The 27,500-nt window shown below is 43.6% G+C and overlaps 2 protein-coding genes and 1 long non-coding RNA gene across 4 annotated transcripts in view; 1 reads left to right on the plus strand and 2 right to left on the minus strand.

The window, feature by feature from the left end:
- Positions 1 to 1,432: 1,432 nt before the first annotated feature.
- Positions 1,433 to 7,706, minus strand: wnt16 (wingless-type MMTV integration site family, member 16). The gene is made up of 4 exons (XM_088072599.1): positions 7,570 to 7,706; positions 3,633 to 3,859; positions 3,045 to 3,337; positions 1,433 to 2,946 (listed from the first exon to the last, which is right to left on the minus strand). Exons 1-4 carry the CDS (start codon positions 7,644 to 7,646, stop codon positions 2,488 to 2,490), a joined length of 1,056 nt encoding a protein of 351 aa, XP_087928725.1. The 5' UTR covers positions 7,647 to 7,706; the 3' UTR covers positions 1,433 to 2,487.
- A 61-nt stretch (positions 7,707 to 7,767) lies between these two features.
- cped1 (cadherin-like and PC-esterase domain containing 1) overlaps positions 7,768 to 27,500 on the minus strand; it is a 27,029-nt gene continuing 7,296 nt past the window's right edge. The window contains exons 3-22 of one of the 2 annotated variants that reach the window (XM_088072598.1): positions 23,509 to 23,603; positions 23,283 to 23,367; positions 23,051 to 23,135; positions 22,827 to 22,974; positions 22,283 to 22,413; positions 22,027 to 22,099; positions 20,384 to 20,518; positions 19,971 to 20,075; positions 19,441 to 19,556; positions 19,304 to 19,362; positions 19,036 to 19,225; positions 18,333 to 18,501; positions 15,072 to 15,171; positions 14,844 to 14,980; positions 14,544 to 14,764; positions 14,364 to 14,465; positions 12,540 to 12,627; positions 11,858 to 12,004; positions 11,286 to 11,527; positions 7,768 to 7,902 (exon numbers count right to left, since the gene is read on the minus strand). In XM_088072598.1, the coding sequence (XP_087928724.1) occupies positions 11,303 to 11,527; positions 11,858 to 12,004; positions 12,540 to 12,627; positions 14,364 to 14,465; positions 14,544 to 14,764; positions 14,844 to 14,980; positions 15,072 to 15,171; positions 18,333 to 18,501; positions 19,036 to 19,225; positions 19,304 to 19,362; positions 19,441 to 19,556; positions 19,971 to 20,075; positions 20,384 to 20,518; positions 22,027 to 22,099; positions 22,283 to 22,413; positions 22,827 to 22,974; positions 23,051 to 23,135; positions 23,283 to 23,367; positions 23,509 to 23,603 (2,411 nt within the window). In that variant the 3' untranslated portion in view covers positions 7,768 to 7,902; positions 11,286 to 11,302. Of the gene's footprint in view, positions 7,903 to 8,944; positions 11,528 to 11,857; positions 12,005 to 12,539; positions 12,628 to 14,363; positions 14,466 to 14,543; positions 14,765 to 14,843; positions 14,981 to 15,071; positions 15,172 to 18,332; positions 18,502 to 19,035; positions 19,226 to 19,303; positions 19,363 to 19,440; positions 19,557 to 19,970; positions 20,076 to 20,383; positions 20,519 to 22,026; positions 22,100 to 22,282; positions 22,414 to 22,826; positions 22,975 to 23,050; positions 23,136 to 23,282; positions 23,368 to 23,508; positions 23,604 to 27,500 lie in introns of those variants that run through there. The other variant, XM_088072597.1, reaches the window with a different exon arrangement.
- LOC148185825 (uncharacterized) lies at positions 13,454 to 14,295 on the plus strand. The gene is made up of 2 exons (XR_015775490.1): positions 13,454 to 13,595; positions 14,065 to 14,295. It is a non-coding gene; the product is annotated as an uncharacterized LOC148185825 (long non-coding RNA).

Here is a 27,500-nt window from a genome sequence, read left to right on the forward strand (position 1 = left end):
TTCTGTGGTGATGAATAAGATGATAGAAGCTGACGGGGCCGTCCTCTGCCTCCTCTTCGTTTTTTAGTTAGTCTATTGAACTCTCAGCTCGACTGACAGATCATCACTTTACATGTCGGTACATATAGAACATATCATTATTTATCATTATGTATCATTATTTATCATTATGTATCATTATTTATCATTATTTATCATTATTTATCATTATTTATCATTATTTATCAGTGTATGCTGACGACAAGCTTTTATCTGTTCCAGAATATTAACAAACACTTCAGACTAAATCTGAATTTTTCACTTGACACAAGAAAATAATGTCAGCTGTGTGTGTGTGTGTGTGTGTGTGTGTGTGTGTGTGTGTGTGTGCGTGCGTGCGTGCGTGCGTGCGTGTGTGTGTGCCTGTGTGTCAGTGAATAGCAGGACATCCTGGACTGTAAAAACCATTCTGTTGCTCTTTTTTCTTTTTCCTGAAACTTTGTGCTCTGTCATCAAACACACACACACACACACACACACACACACACACACACACACACACACACACACACACACACACACACACACACACAGAGTGTATTCTGCTGAGTGGTTGTACTAACAGGACGATGTTGTTTGCTTTGAGCTCATCATCATTAATCACATGTTCAGCTACAAAAATACCAACTGATTTTCAACTCTGACAGCTGCTGTATGTTGTTATTATTATTATTATTATTATACAACACGGAGGAGCTATTAATCTCATTCATTTTATTTAAATAAATTATAATTTTTTTAACTTGTAATTATTACAAAGTGGTGATGGTGATATTAAAAAAAATCTCTAGTTCTTTTAAAATGAGGCTGCAAACTTTTTTCTTGACTTTATTGAATTAAATAAAAAAAAATTCTCGGTTTCTATTCATTTCTCTCACTGAGCTGTCTGTTTTATTCTCCTTTATCTCCTGTTTTATTCTCCTGAACAGATTGTTTTATTGTTCTTTATCGCCTCTAATTCTCCTGCATGTCTTGTTTTAGTCTCCTTTATCTCCTAGTTTATTCTTTTTTTATGGAAAGTCATTTTTAGCATTTCCTTGTCATGAAATATGTCAGAATAAAGTTTTTTTGGATTATTTTAGTTTCTGTCATTTTGTTTTTGAGAGATGACGACTTCCTGTGAGTGTTTTACCTTCACTGTTGTTTCCTGTTCTTTGGCTCAGTTTGGTGTTTGTGGTTTTGTAGTTTTTCCATCGTGTCTTTGCTCGGTCCGTCCGTCAGGAGGCCGCAGAGTGATGAAGACTGTCCTCCACCTGAAACTGTTCACAGATCAGTTTGAACTGCTGCTGGATTTATGGATCAGATATCTGCAGAAATAAACATTAAAAAAATGTACACATGAATGAACGAATGTTTATTGAAAAAAATAAATAAAATAAAATAAAATAATTTATTTTTCAAAATATTTTCTGTCTTCAGAAGTTTTTCTGAATCAGTCTGTTGCAAAAAAAAATATCCAGGATTATAAAAATATTACATCTTTGTTTATTTTTCCTGTTTTCTTTATGAAGAACAAACAGTCAAACTTTATTTTTTTAAAATAAAGTTTTACTGTCAAAGAAAAAGCAACATGAAAGTTTTCCAGAACAGATCCAGATTCAGTTTTTGACGAAAAAGATCCAGATTCCCTTTAAAGTCTCATCAGCTGAAAGTTTAATCTGCTTCACCAGAAGAAGAAAAAAAGAAAAACAGTTTCAAAGCTGAATAAAGATTTCAACAAAAAAGTGCGTGTGTGTGTGTGTGTCCGACTTTGACATGAATAAAAAATACCAGATGTAAAAAAAAAAACGAACTAAGATTTAAATCAGATAATATCGCTGACTGTGGATCATAAATAATGAAACATTTTGATGAGATTTGATGAAAATCTTCAGGATTAAAACTCATTATACGAAAGACCAAGCAATGTGATTGGTCGAGAGGCGTTCCACGAGCGCTGACATAGAGTACAGTTAACTTTTAACTCTGCCTGTATCACTCCGCCTCACAGCTGATCTACACACCTTAACTAGTGCCACAGTGTGTTTATAGTGCGGCGTAAGACCAGGGTCAAACCGCTAGATAGCGCTGTTCACCTGTTCACCTGTTTACCTGTTTACCTGTTTACTTAGCTGTCAGAGAGACAGAGACAGACAGAGAGAGGGACAGAGAGACAGAGACAGATATAGATGGAGAGAGAGAGACAGAGAGAGTGTTCAGGACTATGTGTCAAATGTGTCTTTGTTGTTGTCTTTCTGTCAAGGTGTGTTCTGTTTGTCTTTACTTGCAGGTGTGCTCCTGTCGTCTTTATTTACAGGTGTGCTCCTGTCGTCTTTATTTACAGGTGTGCTCCTGTCGTCTTTATTTACAGGTGTGCTCCTGTCGTCTTTATTTACAGGTGTGCTCCTGTCGTCTTTACTTGCAGGTGTGCTCCTGTCGTCTTTATTTACAGGTGTGCTCCTGTCGTCTTTATTTACAGGTGTGCATGTCGTTCATGCTCTCGCAGCGCCTGCAGCGGACGTAGCAGCACCAGACAAACTTGCACTCGCAGCGTTGGACGTGTCTCACCAGGTGCGTGTTGTATCCGCGGCCGCAGCACAGCAGGACGCAGCTGTCTGAGCCCGCGGACGTGCGGTTGCAGCGGCGCCCTCTGGTGCCGGCGACGCCCCGCCGCGGGTCCTCCACGCAGTAGTTTGGCGACTTGTTGAAGAAGATGAGCTGATGCGCGTGGACGGGGAGGCGCCGCTGATCCTTCCTCCTCGTCTTCCTCCTCGAGCGGTCCGACACCTGCACGCTGCGCTCGTACTGCTCCTTCAGGTAGACGCCGACTCGCTCAAAGGGCGCCACCGTCTTCCAACAGGTCTTCACCGCACAGGAGCCGGAGACGCCGTGGCAACGGCAGTGCGTGGACATCGTCCGGACGATCGCCTGAAGCAGAGAAGAAGAATAAAAACACTGATCATCGGTTTGTTGCTTCAGACTCTGATCGATCAGGTAAAGGAGGTGTTTCCTGTGGGCGTGGTCACCTGGCGGCCAGCCTCGCTGTTGTGCTGGTTGGCGGTGCTCAGCGTGTACCCTCCTCTGGTGGCGGTCGACGTGTTTTTCACGCTGTGGTCGATGAACTTGCGGCTGAACCAGATCCCGTACTGAACGTGGTCCGAGCAGCCGCCCCAGTGCCAGCCCTCCGCCGGCGAGCCGCCGCCCCGAAGCCGAGCGTCGCAGCCGCACTCCGTCATGTTGCCATGACTACAGGAGCGCGTGACAGCGTGGACCAGCCCCGCCGCCATCACCGCGTAGATAAACGCCGTTTCTTTGGTTCCTGCAGGACAAGAGGGAGGGGGGTCACCATAGGTCTGAGAACCAGATCAGAACAGACTGAGCTGGAACAAAGTTCCTCCATTTATCATCGACATTTCAGGACATTTTTAGGATTTTAGGACGTTTCCAGGATTTAAGGACGCGTGGCAAATGTTGGGGGCCAGATTTGGCCCCCGGCTGTGAGCTGAGTGTGTCTGCTGTAGTTTTTATTTCGTGGTGTGTTGTTAACTTCCTGTTGTTGTGTCTGTTTTTTTGTTTCTTTGCAGCGGGGTCATGACGGTGTCGGCGGTCCTCACCGCTGGTCAGCTCGTGTCCGAACACGCTGGGCTGCTCGGTGGTGGAGCAGTTCCACCTCTCCTGTCTGAACTGACTCTGACACTCGGCGATGGCCAGACGAGCTCCGTCCCGAATACTCGGCAGCAGGAAGAGCTTCTGACGACACAAGTCACGCTGTCTGTGGCTCAGAGGGAGGTCAGAGCACACCTGCTCCTCCTCCAGAGCCGCCGAGGTCACACCCAACCACCTGAGGAGGAGGAGGAGGAGGAGGAGAGAGGAGGAGAGAGGAAGAGGAGGAGGAGGAGAGAGGAGGAGAGAGGAGGAGAGAGGAGGATAAAGAGACAGGAGGAGAAGGAGGAGGAGGAAGAGGAGGAGGAGAGAGGAAGAGAGAGGAGGAGGAGGAGAGAAAGAGGAGGAGGAGAGAGGAGGATGAGAGAGGAGGAGAGAGGAGAGAGGAAGAGGAGGAGGAGGAGGAGAGAGGAGGATGAAGAGACAGGAGGAGAGAGGAGGAGGAGGAGGAGGAGGAGAGAGGAGGATGAAGAGACAGGAGGAGAAGGAGGAGGAGGAGAGAGGAGGAGGAGGAGGAGGAAGAGGAGGAGAGAGGAGGATGAAGAGACAGGAGGAGAAGGAGGAGGAGGAAGAGGAGGGGGAGAGAGGAAGAGAGGAGGAGGAGGAGAGAAAGAGGAGGAGGAGAGAGGAGGAGGAGGGAGGAGGAGGGAGGAGAGAGGAAGAGGAGGAGGAGGAGAGAGGAGGAGGAAGAGATAGGAGGAGAGAGGAGGAGGAGGAGGAGGAGGAGGAAGAGGAGGAGAGAGGAGGATGAAGAGACAGGAGGAGAAGGAGGAGGAGGAGAGAGGAGGAGGAGGAAGAGGAGGAGGAGAGAGGAGGATGAAGAGACAGGAGGAGAAGGAGGAGGAGGAAGAGGAGGAGGAGAGAGGAAGAGAGAGGAGGAGGAGAGAGAAAGAGGAGGAGGAGAGAGGAGGAGGAGAGAGGAGGAGAGAGGAGAGAGGAAGAGGAGGAGGAGGATGACGAGACAGGAGGAGAAGGAGGAGGAGGAAGAGGAGGAGGAGAGAGGAAGAGAGAGGAGGAGGAGAGAGAAAGAGGAGGAGGAGAGAGGAAGAGGAGGAGGAGGAGAGAGGAGGAGGAGGAGGAGGAGAGAGGAGGATGAAGAGACAGGAGGAGAAGGAGGAGGAGGAGAGAGGAGGAGGAGGAATAGGAGGAGGAGAGAGGAAGAGAGAGGAGGAGGAGAGAGAAAGAGGAGGAGGAGAGAGGAGGAGGAGAGAGGAAGAGAGAGGAGAGTGGAAGAGGAGGAGGAGGAGAGAGGAGGATGAAGAGACAGGAGGAGGAGGAGGAGGAGAGAGGAGGAGGAGAGAGGAAGAGAGAGGAAGAGGAGGAGGAGGAGAGAGGAGGATGAAGAGAGAGGAGGAGAAGGGGGAGGAGAGAGGAGGAGGAGGAAGAGGAGGAGGAGGAAGAGAGAGGAGGAGGAGGAGGAGGAAGAGAGAGAAGAGAGGAGGAGGAGAGAGGAAGAGAGAGAAGAGAGGAAGAGAGAGGAGGAGGAGAGAGGAAGAGAAAGGAGGAGGAGGAACAGACATCCGCATTAATCCTCACAGAAAAAATGTCCATTTGAATAAAAAGTTTCCGACGTTCAGAAACTTGAATACATAGACGTCATGAACGTGTATTACATTATGGATGTAAGGCGTCTTATATTAACACATTTTATTCAGGTGTGAGGCAGCTGATCGCTGCTGCTGGCCTCCACAGGCCTCAGAGGACAATAAGGCAAATTAAAAGTGAAGACTTTATGAAAATAACTGTCACTTTGTGGGAAATAAATGAACTGAATTTAATAATGAATCAACTGGATTAAGATCAAAATAAATTAAGTTAAATTAATCACATTTATTGAATAATATGTGGTGTGTCTGGGCCAGTAATCAATGAATATTTTAATAGGTTGATTTTAAAGGGAATTTGATTTTCTCAAATCTGTGGAAGTAATATTTGCAGTAACCTGTGGATCGTTTCAGGGTTCACAAAGGCGCAACCGAGGAGGTCGGAAATTCATCAACACTGTGAGGATATTTGTTTTTTTAATCTATTTTAACCCTTTGAAACCTGAGCAAACTGATTTTATTTCTTTCAAAAAAACACGAGAAGACAACGCGCAACTTCACGACACATCGACCAGAAAACGGCAAGAAATCTGTAAATACTTTTAAGAAAATTACCTTAAAATTACCCACAAAGTGCAGAAAATTATATATATATATATATATATATATATATATATATATATATATATGTATATTTATAAATATCTTTGTCACCTTTTATTGATTTCTTGCGGTTTGTGGGACATTTCTTGCAAGATTGCTCAGTGAATTATTTCCCTCCCTGTTCAGAAAGAGATCAAAGCAATCTGCTGAGGTTTCAAAGGGTTAAACAGCTCGTGAGAGGCGTCTGAACGCAGCGAGACTCGTGTAGATTTTTCGTGTTGATTCAGACAGAGAAAATGTGCAGTAACGATCAAACATGAGCTGAATTAAAGGGCGCGTTTGTTCGCTGGAGACGATGCTCGAATAAAAGCTCACGTGCCGTTTAATAAAAACAAACATGGACATTTGTCAAAATGGAATTTGGTTTGATCAGAAATGTAGATGAAAGTGAACCAGCGAGCAGATTTGTGTGTTTCAGCTGAGATCCAAATGATCGACTCAATCCACAATAAAAAGGTCAGATTTTAATTACTGAAGTTATTTTGATTTGATGTTTTACTGACTTAGTTTCTGTCTCTGTTCAGCGTCTTTGAGTGTTGTGAAAAACGCTCTATAAATAAAATGAAGATTATTATCAAAAAGTTATTTTGTTGCAGGCCGAATCAGGAGTGTGTCCTCTCTTCTGAAGGTGTGTGTGTGTGTGTGTGTGTGTGTGTGTGTGTGTTTTAACAGGAATGTCTTTGTTGGATCTGACTGAAGGCGCTCAGGTTGGAGTTCTGCATTTTAAATCTCAGATTTTAGTCTCTTTTCTCGTTTCCACAGATTTTACCTCATGAGTAGCTGAACAGACAAAACTAAATAAAAAAGTTGGCATTTTATTCACAAATGTGTAAATCTGATCATTTGATCTACAGCCCGAATTATAGAGCCGATTCCATCATTCTAACAGCAGCATTAAATATTAATCCAGAGGCTGTTCACCCGACGAGACACAGAGGGACAATTTCAATTTAGATTTTTAAAAGGAATTCGGCCTCTCGTCTAAAATAATAATGCTAAGTATTATTGTTATTTTTAAATCCAACTTTCAAACTCGTTTTTGGCGCGTGATCCTATTGGAAATAAATGCGCATTTTACTAAAATACGGGACATTTTGTAGATTTCGATGAATGTTTTGCAGATTTAATGTAAGAGTGAGTTCATCAGTGCAAAAACTAAACCGGACAGAATAATAATCTCCGTGTGTGTGTGTGTGTGTGTGTGTGTGAGCGGAAACACAAAGGAAATCTTAAATTGACATTTTAAACGGGGTTCGGTTACTTCGGTCCCCAAACTGCAGCTGCGTAAAACCGGCGCGCAAACCTTCATGTTATGTGGATCCTGTTTTTTTTTAAACTGTCAGATCCCAAACTTCACTCGGGTCCGTTTGCTTCTGATCCAGATTAAAACATTTTAATTTGTGTTTTTGATGTGCGTGCAGCAGAGCAGACGGAGGCCTTCAAGTGATCGATTCTCTGACGGAGATTGGTTTGTGCGTGAAAGCGGCGCGCGCATCGATCCGGATCCACCGCAGAATAACCGACTCTTTGGATGAATGTCAGACTAATCTCTTGACGTGTCGTGTTTGTTCTGTGTTTGTGGTTAAAGCGGGTTTAGGATGAAGCAGTCGGTCTTCTCTTTAGATCAGACGGGTGTCCGCGGTGCGTAAAGACCGTGCGCTCCGGCGCACGGTGTACTCACATCCAGGAGGCGGCGCAGCGGAGCGGACTCACGGAGAGCAGCAGCAGGATCAGAACTCCACACAACCGACCCTCCATCCCCTATGCAGCTACCGCGCTCTGCCCATCCGGATCACGCTAAACTCGGTCCATCCAGATCACTCTAAACCCGGGCCCAGAGCGGCTCCATTAGTCCTGGTCGCCCCGGGACGTTGGCGGTCCGGTGGAAAGAAGCGGCGAGGATGAAGAAGTCTGTGATCTGCAGGAGGAGCAGCGGGGCCGAGGGGACCAGACCGAGTCCCGGAGGATCCTCATTGGACCGGATTCATATTCAGCAGCTGACGTCAGCTGGACACTGATTGGACGGACAGAAGGATCAAAGAGACAAACCGCACACTGATTTACCCATTTAAAAAAATCTGATAATATATATAAATAAAAATTAAAATAATTATAATAATAATAATAATAATAATAATAATAATAATAATAAAAGCCTAATAAAAAGAAGGCCTATATTTAACAATTGAAAAAAGAGAAAGGTATAACAAAAAAAAATTACTGTTAAAAAAAGAAGAGACAAATCAACTGGTTAAAAAACCCAATTAAACACAGATTTACCAATAAAAACAGATTGATCTATTCATTTTTTTAGGCTAAATAAAAAGATTAATTTGCCGATTTTTTTTTAAAAAAGACAGATCTATTTTTTTTAACAGATTTTTTTAAAAAAAGGACTGATTTACCAATTTAAAAAAAGAAAAAAGAGAAAAAAGACCGACTGATTTCGGAAGAGTAAAAATATATATAAAAAATATATAAAAAACCATTTCTGCCCCACAAACACAAACTGCATTCAAACGTTTGTCAGTTTAACACCATCATGAATATTTTAAAATATTACAACAAAAGTTCAGATATTTTATGAATCGATGGTTTCTGGTGAATTCTGCTTCACCTGATCAATAATTTATCTCCTGATTTCACATTTGTTATGATTGATAAACTCAATCAGTCCATTTCTGCAAGACATTCATGTGAAGTAAAACTTTAAACTGGCCAGATTTTTGGAGTTTGATGTAAACATTAAAAAAAAAAAGTCAGCCAACATGTAAACAGCACTTCAAATACAAAGTTTACATATTTTAAAAACTTTCAAAAGCCTTTTCCAGAACTTTCAACCACATCAACCAATTTCTTTCTTTCTTTTTTTTTTTAAATCAAAACAATTATTTCAACGGTCAAGAATGAACTTTCACACTCAACTTTTGTTCAGAGTTGAAAGAAAAATAAAGTTAATCAAATTTTAAAAAAAGCTTTCTCATCAAATCTTCCACCAAATTGTCAAAGTGATGAAGACGAGTGATTTAAGAGAAGAAAGAAAGACGGACAGAAAGTGATTAAACCTTCAGTTTTATGACATCAACTTTTACGGAAGAAGGGAAATATTCAAATGTATAAAAACACAACTGACACTGTTTTTAAAAATGGTGAGTTTGTGAAAATTTGAAGAGTAAAAAGCAGAATTTGAGGTGAGATTATAAAAAAGAGTAAAGAGTTTAGTTAAGAATTAATGTTTTTTTCACAGTCATGTTGGTTATTGATAAAAATGGTCTTTGTGGTAAAGTTTTTTTTTTATATTTCAGAGTCGAGCAGAAACTTCAACATTCATATAAATACAATATATTCTATTTTGTCCAGCATGTAAACATGTTTAGAGATAAAGGCACATTAAAATCTGTAGAAAAATATAGAAACATACGCAGAGAATAAGACTTTTCTTCACATGATAAAAACACAGTTATCATCGCGTCTTTGGTTCTGAATATTATCTCATATATACACAATAAGGTCAACGGCTGAGGTATAAAAATATAAATACACAGACAGGAGGAGGAGGACACAGAGCCCAGACTAAATATGACATTTTAACCTCTGATTGTTACCGACGGCACACTGAGCACAGAGAGAAAAATATAAATATCAATATAGCAGGAGGAGGAGGCACAGAGAGACAGAGGTGAAAGAGTTAACGAGAGCACAGACTAAACATGAGATTTTAACCTCTGATTGTGACGCAGAAACAGAAAAAAGCTTACTCCTGACACATAACCTAACTAGTTAAACTTGTTACTTTGCACTAAAACTAGTTTGTGTACATCAGAAACGAGAGTATAAACTGGTTAGTATGCATGAGAAAACTAGTTCTGAGATGAAAGTAGCGAGTGCACATCAGAAACTAGTTACTACAAACAAGAAACATACTTATAAAGTTATTAGATAGTACGGACGAGAGACTAGTTAGTGTGCAGCAGAAACTAGCTACTTTTGAAAAAGAAAACTAACTAGCAGGCATCAGAAACAAATTAGTGCACAAAAGGAACTAGTTAGTAACTAGTGCATAACAAGACTAGACTAGCTTGAATAAGAAACTAACAGGTATGCATGAGAAACTAGTTAGTAAAACGAGCTAAACTAGCTAGTGCACATCATAAAATAGTTAGTTTGGACATTAAACTTGTTAGTTTACATCAGTAACTAATTAGTATGGATGAGAAACTAACTGGCATGGTTAAGAAACTAGCAAGTATGCACCAGAAACGAGGTCGTATAGATAAGAAACTAGCTAGTGCACATGATAGAATATTTAAAGTATTAAAGCAGCTAGTATGCATGAGGAAGTAGTAAGCAGACCTTAGTAGTGTGGAAAAGAAACACAAAAGCTAAACAAAACTAGCTCATAAACTTCAGAACGACTTTTCTCACAGAAGAAAAGTAGCTAGAACACAGCTGGTTTACATCAGAAACTACCTGGTGCACTACAGTTAGTATGCATTAAATACTAGTTTGTATGTTCAAAAAAGCTACCTAGCACTCACCAGAAACAAGTTAGCATGCAGAGCAAAACTAGCTAATAAACATCAAAAACTAGTTAGTATGCATCGAAAACTTAGTAAGGATCAGAAAAAAGCTAGTATGCATCGGAGGCCACTTAGTTCGGACTAAAAAACATAATTATAATGCATCAGAAAGTAGTTAGCACGGATAAGAAACTTCTTAAACGCATCAGAAAGTAGAAAGTAGTTCATCAATGAGCATGTTTTAGCTGACCGAACGAAGAACGTCACAATCTGTGCACGGCCGAAAAATATCAGTCCGATCTGGTACGGACTCACAAGACAGAGGTCGCCCTGCAGTAAAGAGAGCAGCATCAGGGAGTCAGGGACGAGTCAGGGACGAGCCAGGGACGAGTCAGGGACAAGTGACGGACGAGTCAGGGACGAGCGAGGGACGAGTCAGGGACGAGCGAGGGACGAGCGAGGGACGAGCGAGGGACAAGCCAGGGACGAGTGACGGACGAGTCAGGGACGAGCGAGGGACGAGTCAGAGAGCAGCTGATGCTCACTACAATCAGCTGTGCTGCCTCAGAAGCTCGTGGCGCATTAAGAGCTCATTACTGATGTATCTGCAGCAGAAACCAGCAGGTGGAGCTTCAGGAAGAAGCTGGTTCAGATTTTAATTATATAAAATATAATTCTGTGTAACTTTATAAATTCTCTATGGAGTTTTTGAGAGAAACTCGGCAGTGTTTATATTCTTTACGAAATGTAGATGAGAGAACTCTGGAGGGACTTTAGCTCATAAATGTTGTGGTGATTTTGTGATCAGATGCTGTTTGTTTTGTTTAAACTCTGTCACTTTAAGAGCCTGCTTTTATTTTGAAAAGCACAGTCACACCTGTGAGTCCACCTGTCTCAGTGCTCGTCTCTGGGACACAGACGGCTCAGCAGGATCTCAGAGTACACCTGGTTCACCGCTCCTCTCACGTGATAGGACGAGGCTTTAGGCCACGCCTCCTGGTCCGTGTCCCGCGTGGCCGATAGGCTGCTGAGTTCAGGTGCGGTTCTGAAGGATCCGGTTCTGTTGGTCGTGGACGTCGTGTCGTCTGAGAGCCTGGAGGACCAGAACCTCTTCTCCACCTGAGAGAGAAGAAGAGATGCACCCGGTGTTAACCTTTGAAACCGAGACGCTGATTCACGCCATCACGCCTCCTCTGATTGGTCCAGGACTCTGTCAGCATGCTCTGCTGAAGAGGCAGAAAGGTGACACGGTCTTTCTTCAGCGTTTGATGGACAAAACAAATTAAAACAACTGTGTAAGATGTTCTCATATTGGTCAGAGAGCGTTTTTGAGACAGAAGAAGAGAGGACCGAGATCTGCTCCCTGAGGGACGCCACGTTGACACCGACACTGTTCTTTATTAGAGGGATGAATAAAATATTGTTAGGTGATATAAGCGGCAGCGTTACCTCATGGAAGTGGCAGGCACATCGACCCTGCAGGAACTCTTTGTATCGACCCATCGTGATGCTGAATGTGTCGATCGCCTCGTACCCATGATGCTTTGCTGTGCTGATGATATTCTGGTTCTCTCTGTAGAGATCCTGGATCTCTTTCTGAAACGACACATCCATGTTAACTCTTTAAACCCCACGCAGGGTTCAGACACAGTTGAACTAAAAATTGTGAATTTTTTCATTAAAATTTTTGGCAACTTTTTTTCTTAAAAAATGTTTGGTTTGATTTTGTTTTTAAATTTTGGTGAATTTTAAAGACAAAACTTTGGGGATTTTTTCTTCAATTTTTGTTTTGCGATGTAAAAACATTTTCTGTCGATTTTTCTTTTAAAGCTTTTTTATTTTTGTTTTTTTACGTTTTTTTATTATGACCGAAACTAGCACAATTTCACACAGCAAGAAACAGTAAAAACAGGAATTATTGTCGGATTTTCAAATTCCCAACAGTCCTTGAACACATCATTTGTTATTATTTTACGTTTGTGAAAAAAAATCCATGATTTTTCCCAAACTTTTAGGGTATATTTAGTTTTCCAAACTCTGTCAGGTTCGTAAAAACCCTGGCTACAGGAGCGCGTTGATGTGAACACAGGAGAGCTTTTTTTTTTTCATGCAGCAGGAATCAGAAACATACCAGACTGAGGGAGCGGATCCCGTCCACGGGAAGATGAAAACCCATCCCCAAAGATTTCACCACCACCGTGATGCCACTGAGAGACTCTCTGAGGAGGAGGAAACAGTTACTGAGTGTTGTCATAGTAACCACCACCCTGACTCTGATATCTGGACCTACTGGCTGAAGGACCAATAATATTATATATATATAATATATATTGAGGAGGACCAGCTCGGCCCAAAACCCTGTTCCCTGAACGTCTGTGAACATCTCACTGTTCACTCAGAGGTAGAGCAGGTCGTCCTCTAATCGGAAGGTCAGCGGTTCGTCCCCGGCTCCTCCGGACTCCAACATGTGGAAGTATCCTTGGATACTTCTAAGATACTGAACCCCAAATTGCTCCCGATGCCGTGTCATCGGAGCGTGAGTGCGTGTGAATGATTACTGAGCCGCGGCCACCAGTGTGTGAATGTGTGTGAAAGCGCCTTGAGTGGTCAATAAAACTAGAAAAGGGCTATACAAGTACAGTCCATTTACCATGAAAAGTTAAAGCTGCCTGAAAACGTCAGTTCAGGCTGAAAGACCGGAGCAGATGTCGGTTAATGTATTTCACTGGAGTTAAAGCCAATAAATCTCTTTGTTTTCACACGACGATCAGAGCAGGAGTCCCACAGGGATCAGTGTTGGATCCTCTGCTGTTGATATAAAGTGCTGACGACACTGCCGTTTACACAGGAAACAAACTGAAAACCTTCACAATAAATGATGTGAAAAAGATCAGTGATGTCATCAGGTGTGTCTTGAACTTTACCAAAATAAAGCAGGTTTAAAAAAAATGTAAAAAATACATTTATGTGTCAGTATCATTTTCTGTCAATAAAACTGTATGAAAGGCTCCCGGTCCGATGACATCACAGCTCCGCCTCCTCGTCATCTGAGTGCGACCTCGCCTCATTCAGCTCAGGGGTCCAGTCATGAGAAGTAGTACAGAGAGCTGTTCTTAGCTGTTCTTGTTCCCTGCCTGAATCGCAGGTAGTGTGTTGTGTGTTCACCTGTGTGCGTCCCTGTGAACAAGTAAGTAGGCCCTACATATGGTTGAGTTAGTCTATGTGTTGAGAAGTTGCACAGTGGCTACCTGCAATGCTAACACTAGCGATTAGCATGCTAGCGGCCTCCGCCCGCATGCTAGCGTTAGCGGTTAGCATGCTAGCGGTTAGCATGCTAGTGATTAGCACGTTAGCGGTTAGCGCGCTAGCTAGTTAAGTTCACATTTTATGCATCTGTATTGTTTAAATTTTCCGGTTAATAGTGGGGATGAATGCACCCTCATTTAACTTCGTTTAGTTCACAGTCTGTGTCATATTTAGTTTATTATGAGTGCAATTTGAGTTGTATGCTTGGTGTAATATGCCAATCTATGCTGTAACTGTGGCGCTGTGCTGTTTCTCAGCTAAGTATGTGCTCTGTTAAAACAATAGGATAACAATAGCTGACTTAATACAGAGGCAATGTCATTGATTTCTGTTTTTATTGTTTGTTGCAGACCACACACACACACACACACACCCACAATAAAGGAAGATTAAAGAAAGAAGAACTGCTTCCTGGGTGGTCTTACAGACGCCACCTGAAAAACACTCACTATCCAGACCCAGCACTGCAGTCTACCTGGTTCTCACCAACAAAAACACTAAAGAAGGTCTTTAATATTCTGTATCAAAGTCCAGCGAGTTGCAGGACACTGGAAATAAAACGTCACTGATTTTAAACCCAATCGTATTAGTTTGTGTTTATTATCTTTTAGATTATGTCTTAGTGTTATTGAAAGTGTGGTCTGCTCACCTGCTGAGGACGTCTCTGACCGTCTTCAGGTGGTATGTGTTGAGCCACTGGACTCCGCCCACCACCAGCACCGTCCGGTTAGAGTTCAGCAGAGGTCGTGACCTTCAGAGGACAAACTCGTCAGCACGCCAACATCACATGACCTAACAGTGATCACCTGACGGTGATCACCTGACTCACCTGTTGATAAGCTGGCGCAGCGCCTGTCTGAAGGTGGGTCTCTGCGTCCTGTCCAACCAGAACTGGGGGTAGTAGGAGTAGCTGACCAGCGTCCGTCCTCCGTTCAGGTCCCTGTAGACCAGCGTGTCGTGGGCCTTCCCCCAGTCCTCCAGACTGGAGTTGACGCGCTCCATCAGGAAGTACATCATCCCGCGGTTTGTCGAGTCACCGATAAACAGCACCTGAAGACACACGGGACGGTCACACACATCCAACAGGTGAGACCCTGTCAGGTGAGACACCTGGGACGAGCCGACTCACCTTCCTGTCCCTCAGACAGTCCTGCAGCAGGGGGCGCTCCACCACTGTGTGGTAACAGCCGTCTGGTTGCCAGGCAACCTCCCGCCAATCACACGTCCTGTTGTCAGAACAGCTGAGACACGGGACCACCCACCGACCTGGGACAGGTGAGACAGACAGGTGAGACAGAATAAAATCTGCATTCATCACATGATGAGTCTTCAAAGGTGTCAGGAAGTGACATCAGACCTGCAGCGTGTCCTGAGCTGCAGGTGTGCGGTGAACTCTGAGAGTCCACGAGGGGCTGGAGACCACAAGAAAGACCAGGCTGGACCAGCAGACCACAGTCCTGAAAGACAGACCAGAAACTCTCAGCTGGCTTCAACTGGGGGCCACTTTTAAAAACCACAGGGGGCCAGTATGTTTGTCTTGTTTGTGTGGACCCCAGGAGGAATCGTTGTTGCTACGGTAACAACTTAGGGGGATCCAATGTAAATAAATAAATAAACAGGGGGCCAGGGGCCAAACTCACGGGCCCCATTCATGTGTCTATGACTTTAGGACATTTCTAGGACTTTAGGACATTCCTAGGATAGTAGGACATTTCTAGAAATTTAGGACATTTGCAGTATTTAAGGAAATTAGGGTCTTATTTAGGCCCTCTGTCAGGGATGTGGGGGACTCTGGCACCTCGCGGACACTAAGAGGACAAAAACAGTTCACTGTGTCAATCACTTTATTTTTATTGTCTGCCTGACGTTCTGTCGGTTCTTTATGGGAACAATAAAGTTCAGTCTGATGGTTCCTCTGCTTTTATTTCTTCTTCTTCTGTCACTCTTAAATACAACTTTCTTCTTCTTTTTCTTCTTCTTTAGTGTAACAGATGTGTGGCGAGCTCCGTCCTCTCCTGGTCAGAGGTCAAATAAACCCCACCGCCTCAGCTCACTCGGGGCCCTGTGGGAGCCGCCACGTCTGGCCCCGACTACAGAGCCGCCGCTGCCCCGCGCACACACACGCACGCACGCACGCACGCACACACACACACACACACACACACACACTTCTGCTGCAGGTTTTGTCGTCGTGGCGTCACATTCTGCACGCCGGCGCCGCAGCTTGCGACAAAGTGCAACAAGAAAACTTAACAGGGATTTTCTTGTTCGTACCTGAGCTCCGAGCCGGCGCTCAAACACACGGGACGCTGCTCTGAGATCAGCCGCCGCCGCCGCAACACGACACCACTGAACACGCCGCCGCCGCCGCCTTTCATCCTCAACAAGAGACGACTCAGAGAGCCTCAGCTGTTTACCCGCGGACGCTGAGGACGAGTCCTGCAGGCTTCAGGGTCTGCTGTCGGTCTGACAGGAAATATGCTTTTTTATAAAGAACATTTTAATAAAAAGAGCAGCGTCCGGAAACGCTATTATTATTATTATTCAGGCTGCATTTGTATATTTATCAATAATTTCTATGATTGAGTATATTTGCTAAAATGTGTGCAAATTGAGCCACCAAAAACATCAAAATCAATTCACTGAACGAGGTCAGCCTGTGATCACAGTAATAATAATAAATCCTGGAGAAGAGCGGTGTCAATACATGGTATGTGACAAATTTATGTTTGGAATAGAATCATAAATACTTCATTGATCGGGGAAAATTGTGACTTTACTGTTTGATTTTACTGTTTGCTCTCATGCTACACATACGCAAAGACGATGCTTCAGAGAGATGTGTAGATGCAGAGTACGAGTTTCTGCTAAAGTGTCCACATTCATCTGGACACTTATAGAGGACATTAACCGATTACTGCACAAGCAAAGACATAGACCTGAGACACCTGTTGGACAATTAGAGCGGAGCGGACACCAGCAGAGATACTGATGGAGACACTCGGGGAGACACCGGCAGAGAATGAGAGCGGAGCGGACACCGGCGGAGACACCGGCGGAGAATGAGACCGGAGCTCTCTTTCCTTTTAGCTCGTTTTTGGTCTTCGGTCTGTGACTCTGTCCTCGCGGTGTCTGCTGCTGTCAGCAGAGGACTGAGCCGTTTTTTCATCGCTGGTGGTTGTTTCTTCGGCCATTGTATCGTTATCCTCCTCCCGAGGCCGCGCGCTGACGGTAGTGAGTTTGGCTGAGCATGCGTGAGACGGGGGCTGCGGAGCCAGAGAGACCAGATTTTGAAATTTAAATATAATGACAGTTTCAAAAAAATATGACAAAAAGTTATTTTGACTAAAGTTACCACCTTCATCTTTGACTCTCTGCTGTTTTTGACTCTCTGCTGTTTTCGACTCTGCTGTTTTTGTCTCTCTGCTGTTTTTGTCTCTCTGCTGTTTTCGACTCTGCTGTTTTTGACTCTCTGCTGTTTTTGTCTCTCTGCTGTTTTTGACTCTGCTGTTTTTGTCTCTCTGCTGTTTTTGTCTCTCTGCTGTTTTTGTCTCTCTGCTGTTTTCGACTCTGCTGTTTTTGACTCTCTGCTGTTTTTGTCTCTCTGCTGTTTTTGACTCTGCTGTTTTTGTCTCTCTGCTGTTTTTGTCTCTCTGCTGTTTTCGACTCTGCTGTTTTCGACTCTGCTGTTTTTGACTCTCTGCTGTTTTCGACTCTGCTGTTTTTGACTCTGCTGTTTTTGTCTCTCTGCTGTTTTTGACTCTCTGCTGTTTTTGTCTCTCTGCTGTTTTTGTCTCTCTGCTGTTTTTGACTCTCTGCTGTTTTTGTCTCTCTGCTGTTTTTGACTCTCTGCTGTTTTTGTCTCTCTGCTGTTTTTGACTCTGCTGTTTTTGACTCTCTGCTGTTTTTGTCTCTCTGCTGTTTTTGACTCTGCTGTTTTTGACTCTTTGCTGTTTTCGACTCTGCTGTTTTCGACTCTGCTGTTTTCCTGCTCAGCGTTGTTGAAGGTGACGTCTCCTCCTGCTGGACACACGCATGTTAAACCTCTGATCTGCACACGTGTCACACATCACCACCTCCGACCAGAGCTGCAGCGTAACTGAGTACTACACAAGTTTTGCATTAAAGTACAAATCTGAGGTAAAACAGGAAGGAGGTTTTCCAAAAATGTGAAAAAAGAGGAGGAATGACATAATAAAACCTTAATGGTACTTTTACTTTTAACAATATGAGTATTTTTTATTGTACTAATTTACTGTTCCTGTACTGTATGATTTTTATTCGTTTTTCTTTCTTAATATTTCTATCGTCTGTTTGCTGTCAGGAGACCACAGATGTAAATCAGCCTTTCTGCTGACTGCGGCAGATTTATATTTGTATTTTATACCGATGCTTATTGATAAGCTGAGTCCCTTTAAATGAACATTAAGTAAATAAATGAACATTAATAAATAAATATCCAGACGTCACTGCAGCAGCACAAACACTCAACACGCTCCACATGAAGCTGCCTCGTGTCTCAAAAACATTCAAATCAAACACATAAATCTCCCGCCTCTGAACTCTAACCGTGACATCACATCCTGCCCAGCAGCCAATCACAGAGCAGCTGACCTACCTGCAGGAAGCTGCACATCACGTGATCCCCAAACATGGGCAGACTGGGCCGGCTCTCACGGTACACGTGCACGGTGTAGATTGTCATGACGACGGGCTCCGGCTCGCCGTCGTCCGTCACCAGGATGCTGATCCTGCTGTCGCCCAGACCCACCGGATAGTTCGCCATCCTGAGGAGGGAGAGATCGCGCCTTTAACCCTCTGAAACCTGAACAAACTGGTTTTATTTACCTCAAAAACACGGCAAAGAAGGCGACGAGCCACCACAGAAAAAATGAACCCACAAAATATCAGCAAGAAATTAGCAAAACATACAAGAAAATTACTTGAAAATTGGTTTAAAAATAAATAAAAAAGAAAAAGGAAGTAAAAAAAACCCAAGTCAAACAAAGCTGGAAAAAATGCTTAAAAATCATTTTAAATATGTACTTATGATCATTTTGAATATAGTTTTTCCAAGGCTTTTTTCTTTTCACCCTAGCTTTTTAAACCAAAATAACTTTCTAAATCTACTAATTTCTTGCGACTCATGGAACATTTATTTCCAAGTTGCTTGTTGCCTTTTTTACTGTTTCTGAAAGAAATTGCACCACTTTACTCGGCATTTAAAGGGTTAAATATTGCAAAAGATGTCTGAATGCAGCACAAGAAAAGTGACGTGGCTCAGGTGGTTTTGGTCAAAGGTCAGAGGTCAGAGGTCTCACCTGGGCCCTCGGTGTTCATCCAGGTGGACCCTGCAGGCTGCGCTAACGGGCTCCGGTTGGATTCGGACCGTCACCGTGTCGAAGGCAACCTCGGCACGGTACTCTGTGACCCCGGGGCTGAAGGGCGGGGCCAGAGTGAGGGGGGGGTCTGTGTAGATCTGCCGGAGGTGGGGGTCCACGCACGGACCACCTAAGGGGACGACAGGAAGCCACTGAGTCTGACGGCAGATTCACCTGCTGGATTTTTGTTTTTGGAGCAGCATCTCACCCTCAGGGCTCTCCTCCTCCTCTGCCTCCTGATTGGTCCGTTCCTCTGCATCATCAGCTCTGCAGGAAACAGGAAGTACATCATCACTCCTGTCCGAACAAAACAAACTGTCGGAGGATCGACGGACCGATTCTCACCTGTGACTCTGGTTCCTCCGCAGCTCATAGTGACGGCTGATCCTCACCTGAAGATCTGAGATGCTGAGGGGACCGGACGAGGACGAGGACGAGGACGAGGATGGGCTGGGGCACAACTACAGACAGAGAGACAATACATACATGTTTTTAAAAAAAAAAAAATCAAAAAACATTTTAGAGGAAAAAAAATTCAAACTTTTTTTTTCCTTTACAAATAGTCATAACAAATTTAAAGATTGTTTTAAAAAAAAGTTGTATGCCCCTCCACTAACACCAAATTAAAGAAACCTCTGTCCCTCCCCAGCACTTAAAATACTATTTAACATGCCGCCGGCATTTTGCAACCCCCTTACTAATAACAAACAGTCCCTCAGTTCACTTTGGGGTCCCACAGGGCTCCATGTTGGGACCCCTATTATTGTCAATATTTATCATAAGAATAAATGACGTGCTTACAGATAAAATATCTGCTTCCTCTGGGTGATATCAAAATAAAACATGTTTTTCACATTAAAATATTTGTTAATTACCAGCTGAAAAGCTGAGGGCGTCTTCATCTGTCTCTGAAACTGAAGCAAAAGAAGAAACTCGTCCTCCGACAGACAGACGCTGTGTGTCCCTCTGCAGTCACCGTACTGTTGACAGACAGAGACAAACAGGGTTTTCAAAATATATTTCAGAGCTGATTTTAAAGACAATAATGTTTGTGTGGTAAACTTTGAGAAAACACAGATGATGTATTACAAGAGATTCACTGATTTTTGTTCTAGAATATTTTTTTAAGTAAAATAATAATTTTGAAACTGACACTGAAATCTTCTGAAACGACAGAAACTCACCTGGAAAATTATTACATTTAATACAGAAATTAAAAGAGTTTATTCATTTTCACTGTGGGTGGAATCACCAGTGTTTGAAGCTGTTCAATGCTGTGTTGTCTCACCTGGTGTGTCTCAGAGGACAGGTGAGTCTCTGAGGACAGCAGGAAGTGCAGCGTGTCCTCCAGGATCAGATCTTTGGTGATCTGTCCGTCAAATGTGTGCTCGCTCAGAGAAGAAAATGTCAAATCAGTTTCAACCTGAAGAAGAAAAAGAAAGAAGCAGGAAGATCAGAAGAAGAAAGGAAATGAAGAGAGGAGGAGGAGGAAGAGGAGGAGGAGGAGGAAGAGGAGGAGGAGGAAGAGGAGCAGGAGGAGGAGGGACAGGTGTTATGGAGACAGAGTGTCCTCTCTGTCCTCGGAGCTGCCTCACTGATCACAGATCAGCTGAACTCGTCACAGAAACAAAACACTCTTTATTCTGATTCAATTAACATCATCAATGTAACATATTCATATTCATCATATTCATTATCTTCATCATCCTCCTCAAAAGTCAGAGTGTTTTCACAATAAAAGCAGGCAGAGATGAGAGCTCAGAGTGTTTTCACAATAAAAGCAGGCAGAGATGAGAGCTGAGAGTGTTTTCACAATAAAAGCAGGCAGAGATGAGAGCTCAGAGTGTTTTCACAATAAAAGCAGGCAGAGATGAGAGCTCAGAGTTTTTTCAGTGGTTCTGTGGAGTCACTGTGAGCGCAGAGTTTCTCAACCTTAGGCTGGTGGCCCTCTGACAGGTCACTACATGATAAACACACACATTTCTCTTCTCTCTGGTTGGAAACATCAGCTCGTCAGATATTAAAAATATATTCAATAATAAACATCTGACATTCAGTCTGGAGAGACCCACTTTAGTCCGGAGACTCCCTTTAGTCCGGAGACTCGCTTTAGTCCGGAGACTCCCTTTAGTCCGGAGACTCGCTTTAGTCCGGAGACTCGCTTTAGTCCGGAGACTCGCTTTAGTTCGGAGACTACCTTTAGTCCGGAGACTCGCTTTAGTCCAGAGACTCTCCAGGCGAGTTTCCGTTAACACTCAAATTGTTCAAATTGAAATTCGGAGTATAAAATACAGCAAATGGAAACACGTACATTTCAGAAAAACTCTCAGTTATCACAAATAAGTTTCAGGCGATCGTAAAAAGCCATTTTTGTTCAAACTGCTGAGTGTGTTTGTATGGACGTGAAAATTTAACCCACGTATGACCGGGTTCATGTGTTTGAGCGTGTAAACAGCTGATTCGGTTTTTGAAAAAACAGAATTTGCTGCAGTAATGTGAGAGAGACTGGGCTGAGCACATGAAGAACCGAAACCAGACTTCTCCGAACGCACAGAAACACTGGCTGCACATGTGGACTGTAAACACATCTGAGAGAGTCACTGGTCGATCGATTTAACTGAAACGTAAATAAATCGGAGAGAGTTATCGATTGATTGATTTAAGTGGGTGGTGAATAAACTGATAATAATTGTAACTAAATCTGTTGAAATAATTTATGAGGTAAAAGAAAAAAGTGAGAAATGAGTGACGGAAACGACACGAGTTTTACTTTTACTGACTGCGTTACAGACACGTTTGCTTTTGTTTTGTTCTTTAATAAGTTGTTTTAATTTAATAAGTCCTTCATTCATTCATGACATCACATCCTGAATATGATCATAATCAGGATAAACCTCATAAACAGGTTGTGTGCGTGTGTGTGTGCGTTACCTGGGCGACGACAGGTGTGATGGAGCCGCTGAACAGCAGAGTGAAGGTCAGCAGCTGGTAACACAACACACACCTGCAACACAATCAATAATCAATCATTACCCATCAGACAATCCGCCAATCATCTGCAGAATCAATCACCATCACTCAATAATCCATCAATCATCAACAGCACCTGACACCTGCTGCAGGAAAAGCTAAAAAACAAAAAGCTGCTCTTTCAGGATCACTGTTTGTTTGTTTGTTTGTTTGTTACCTGCTGAGTGTTTGCTGCTTCTGATTGGTTGACACGGCGGCATGCAGCACCTCACTGATCACCTCCTTCACCTGCCCCAGAGCATCATGGGAGCCGGTGGATCCCAGCTGCTGCAGCAGGAAGCTCCTGAGCTGAGAGGAGGTCATGTGACCAGCAGAGGGCAGCAGAGAATAAAAAAAGAGCCTTAAAGGAGCAGTTCACTAAAAACACGACACACAGCAGAACACAAACACACACACGGCAGGTCATAAAGTCAGAGAATAAAAACACTGACCATAAAAAATATAAAGCAAAATAAATGTAGTTAAATAAATGCAAAAAAAGTAATACAATCAAATAAAAATTGAATGAGGAAATAAAATAAAATAAAGAAATAGAATAAAAATAAAAAAAAAGAGAAAACAAAGCAAGCTAAATAAAATGAAAATGAAAGTAAAGAAAATAAAACAAAACAAAAACACAAAATAAAAGAAAACGTAAGAAGTAATGAATTAAAAATATAAAACTAAATGTGTGGAAATAAAATCAAACTCAGGTGTTGTACTTTTGTGGGCCGACCCCGCTGCTCCTGATTGGTCGTCACCACGCTGATGTCATGCAGGAAGGAAGTCAGCGGCCTCACCGAGGTCACCAGGACGTAAACATTCACCATGGCAACCAATGCAGGAGGCGGGGCTCCCACAGGTGACTGACTGTCAGACAGAAGAAGAAGAGTTGAGACAGGTAAGCAGGCCGAAGCTCACCTGAGACCATCTGACAGAAACTCACCTGTCGGCTCCCGCTGAGTCCCGAGGAGCCGGCAGCTTCTGATTGGTTGATCCACAGGCCCATGGCTTCATGGGTAATTCTGCTCCTGAGATGGTGGAGCACAGAGAGACGGGCACAGGTGAGTCTCTGAAAAAATAAACTTTATTTACAAATAACTTGAAAACAACTCCTGTGATTGGATATGATCATGTGACTGTGAGGTGACATGTGACCTGCTTCCTGTGTGACTCACCTGTCAGGTGTGAGCCAGAGAGGAAGCGACAGAGACCGCCACCTGCATCCGAGAACGCCTCCATCACCGCCGGCAACAAGTTCACCTGACCACGCACACACGCACGCACACACACACGCACACACACACACACACACACACACACACACACACAGGTGAGTCCACGGTGACATCATCCTGTGACATCATCCTGTGACATCATGTGTGACGTGCAGGTGCGTCTCACCGTCTGCTGCGGCTGCAGGTGAGAGAAGGAGATCCTCCTCAGACAGCTTCGCTCCGAACTGCTGAGACACAGCAACAGGCTCCACCCACTCACACCTGTAACCATGGAGACACAGACAGGAAGTTACACCCGTAACCACAGAGACACAGACAGGAAGTCACACCTGTCACCATGGAGACACAGACAGGAAGTTACACCCGTAACCACAGAGACACAGAGAGGAAGTTACACCTGTAACCATGGAAACACAGACAGGAAGTCACACCTGTAACCACGGAGACACAGACAGGAAGTTACACCTGTAACCACGGAGACACAGACAGGAAGTCACACCTGTAACCATGGAAACACAGACAGGAAGTCACACCTGTAACCACGGAGACACAGACAGGAAGTCACACCTGTCACCATGGAAACACAGACAGGAAGTTACACCTGTAACCACGGAGACACAGACAGGAAGTCACACCTGTTTCTTTAACTTTTTTTATGATTAAAAAAAACCAACTGTGATTATTTTTCTTATAAATAAATTGCTGATTTAAAAAAAATGCTTTTGAATTTTTTAAAAATTTTAATTCAAATTTGATTTTTTAACGTTTAGTGATGTTTTTTTGGCGGATTCTGAGTTTTGTTTGTTTGAACTTTTGGGTGATTTACGAATAAAAAAGTGGTGTTTTGGTGATTGGCAGTTTGAAACAGTTTGGTGTTTTTTCTCTCTAAAAGTCGCCGGTGATCTTAAAAAATGAAAGTGACGACATATATCAGCCAGAAACTGTGAAAAAAACGTTACTGTGGAATTTTTAACATTCCCGGTTATCCTCGAACGCATCATGTTATTGTACAGATTTGTGAAACTAAATTCCAGGACTTTTCCAGGTTTTACATGACCACACAAACTCTGTTACAATCAGTACAAATACATTAGGCTCACAACATTGTTCAGGTACCAGCAGTAAAAGTACTCGCAGAAAATACTTCAGTAAAATGTACTTTTACTGAAGCAAAGATGTTGAGCGTAGTGACAGAGTATTTCTGCACTGTGGTTTGAGTACTTTTACTCCACTGACCGAGACTTTTTAGTTTCACGAGTTTCTGGACATAAAGTCAAAATGAGCAGTCCGAGGTCGCGCGGGAGGAAACAGACGAACGCAGCGAAGCTTCAGACTTCAGCCGAAAACAGAGCTGAAGAAACGTGACGATCTGAAACATCTGATCGAAGTTAATGAGCTCAAGATCAGGCTGCTGTCCACAGAAACACCTCCAAGAATACACGTAACAATAATACACAAAAACAAGACAGAGACACAGAGACACAGAGACATGACGAAGAAGAAATAAATAAAAACCGACTCAGAGAGAAACAGGAAGCAGTCTGACCGAATCTGGCCTCGCTCTCCCAGAGAACATGTGGAAGTGATTTAGTGATTTCGGAGGAAACAGGAAACGTTCTGCTGTGAGTTTTGGCTCCGGCTGAAGCTGTTTTGGTCTCTGCTGGAGACAAGTTTCTCCAAAAACACACAGAGAGAAAGTACAGACCAGAAACACCACAGCGCAGCGGTAACACACGGACGGAGAGACGACAGACACACGAAGACCAGCAAAAAGAGACAAAGTATTTCAGGACATTTTCAGCTCTTTGGGTCCCTGACCGTGATTTCTAACCCAAAACGAAATCTCGTCCTCTGAAATAAAATACAATGACCACACCAACGCAGTGAGTGATGCAGGCTGCAGACCTGCAGCGCTGCTGTTCACAGATAAAACCTGTTTGGATGGGTCAGGGTCAGGGTCAGGGTCAGGGTCAGGGTCAGGGACTCATATTTAGTCCTTCAGGTGGCTAAAATACGTCTTTGTTCACTTCATCAGTGAATCAGCCACTGGGCGGCACAGTGGCTTTGTGGTTAGCACTGTTGCCTCACAGCAAGAGGGTCCCTGGTTCAAATCCCAGTTGGAACGGGGTTCGGTCCGGGCGGGGGCCCTTCTGTGCAGAGCTTGCGTGTTCTCCCGTGTCCGCGTGGGCTCTCTCCGGGTCTCCGGCTTCCTCCCACAGTCCAAAGACCTGCAGCTCAGGTTTATTGGTGACTCTAAATTGCCCTTAGGTGTGAGTGTGAGTGTGTGTGGTTGTTTGTCTGTATGTGTCGGCCCTGCGATGGTCTGGCGACCTGTCCGGGGTGACCCCGCCTTCCGCTGGGATTGGCTCCAGCCCCCCCGCGACCTTTACGAGGACAAGCGGTTACAGAAAATGACTGACTAACATTATATAAAATCAGGTGGAGGATGCAGTTTAAAGTTCATGCAGTTCACGGACCCAACCATCAGGGACTGGACACGGACCCAACCATCAGGGACGAGACAAGGACCCAACCATCAGGGACCGGACACGGACCCGACCATCAGGGACGAGACAAGGATCCAACCATCAGGGACCGGACACGGACCCGACCATCAGGGACGAGACAAGGACCCAACCATCAGGGACCGGACACGGACCCGACCATCAGGGACGAGACAAGGATCCAACCATCAGGGACCGGACACGGACCCGACCATCAGGGACGAGACAAGGACCCAACCATCAGGGACGAGACAAGGACCCAACCATCAGGGACGAGACAAGGACCCAACCATCAGGGACCAGACTCGGACCCAACCATCAGGGACGAGACAAGGACCCAACCATCAGGGACCAGACTCGAACCCAACCATCAGGGACCCCAGGGGGGCCGTCAGAGACGGAGCGAACCATCAGGGACCACAGGGGGGCCGTCAGAGACAGATCGAGCCTCCATGGTTGAGGAGCAGCTGCTCGCGTTGTGATTTATGAGGTCATTAAAACTTCTTCTTGTTGTTCACCTGCTGGCGGGAACCTGAGGCCCCGCCCCCTGTGTTAACACAGCTGTCAGTCATGTGACACAGCTGTCAGGACCTTCGGCTGAAGAAGAGGAGATCTGGTTTTTCAGACTCAGTAATGATAAATTAAAGTCCAAATAAACAGCTGATTGATCTGTTTTTATTTTTTGGTTTTTCATTAATTGTTTCAATGATAAAGATCTGATTTTTGTGATTTGAAAAACTAAGGTGATTAAGTATTAAATTTTATTATTGTTACATTATTTAAAATGAATTTAAAAGTGTTTTATTTAATGGTCAAACTCTGCTATTTGTGCTGAATTAAGCCTTTTTAAAGCAGTTTTCCCCAGCGTGTGTGTGTGTGTGTGTGTGTGTGTGTGTGTGTGTGTGTGTGTGTGTGTCCTGCAGGGTGGAGACTTCCTGTCAGCAGCTGCAGGACACACACACACACACACACACACACACACACACACACTAAAGTGTTTCCTGCAGAGAGACAAACATCATAGAGTTTGAAGGTGAATAAACTTCTGTGTGGACTTTTACAGTTAACCCTTTACCTCCTCAGAAAACTGGCTGGATTATTTTTAAAAACACGGAAGAAGAAAAACGAGCAGCAACGAGAAGAACCGAACCAGAGATGAGCATGTAATTAGTGAGGAGGACAAAAATTAGTAAAACAAAAAACTATGGAAAGTAAATAAAAAACAAAAACAAGATTATGACCAGAAAAAATGCTTAAGAATAAAAATAAAAATATTTTCAAATATACTATTATGATAATTAAAAGATAATTTTCTGGAATTTACCCCCTGGCTTTTTAAAAATAATTTTCTATATGTCTTTAATTTTTTTCAACTTCAAAATAAGTCAAACCAATATTTTCTCAGGTTTTGAAAGTTCAATTACTTCTGACGGCGTCTGAAGACAGAAAAGTGATCCAGGTTTCAAAGGGTTAATGATGGAGAAACAGAAAATATTAAATAAACTGCTGTTATTGATCAGACTCACATTTGTACTTTTTTTACCTCTACACATATTTTATTAGAACAAAGCAGTCAAACTACAGTTCCCATGATGCTTTGGGAACTCAGCGGTTGTATGTCAGTGAATTAGCTGCAGTTTGATTTATTTTATTT

This window comes from Plectropomus leopardus, chromosome 22 (assembly GCF_026936395.1).
Source record: "Plectropomus leopardus strain MGB_pleo_1.0 chromosome 22, ASM2693639v1, whole genome shotgun sequence".
NCBI lineage: Eukaryota > Metazoa > Chordata > Actinopteri > Perciformes > Serranidae > Plectropomus > Plectropomus leopardus.

Coding starts and splice junctions, on each gene's coding strand:
- wnt16 (XM_088072599.1), bottom strand. CDS start 7,646: ATGGAGGGTCGGTTGTGTGGAGTTCTGATCCTGCTGCTGCTCTCCGTG. Junction 3,338..3,632: donor CGGACACGAGCTGACCAGCG/GTGAGGACCGCC, acceptor CTTGTCCTGCAG/GAACCAAAGAAACGGCGTTT. Junction 2,947..3,044: donor ACAGCGAGGCTGGCCGCCAG/GTGACCACGCCC, acceptor TCTCTGCTTCAG/GCGATCGTCCGGACGATGTC.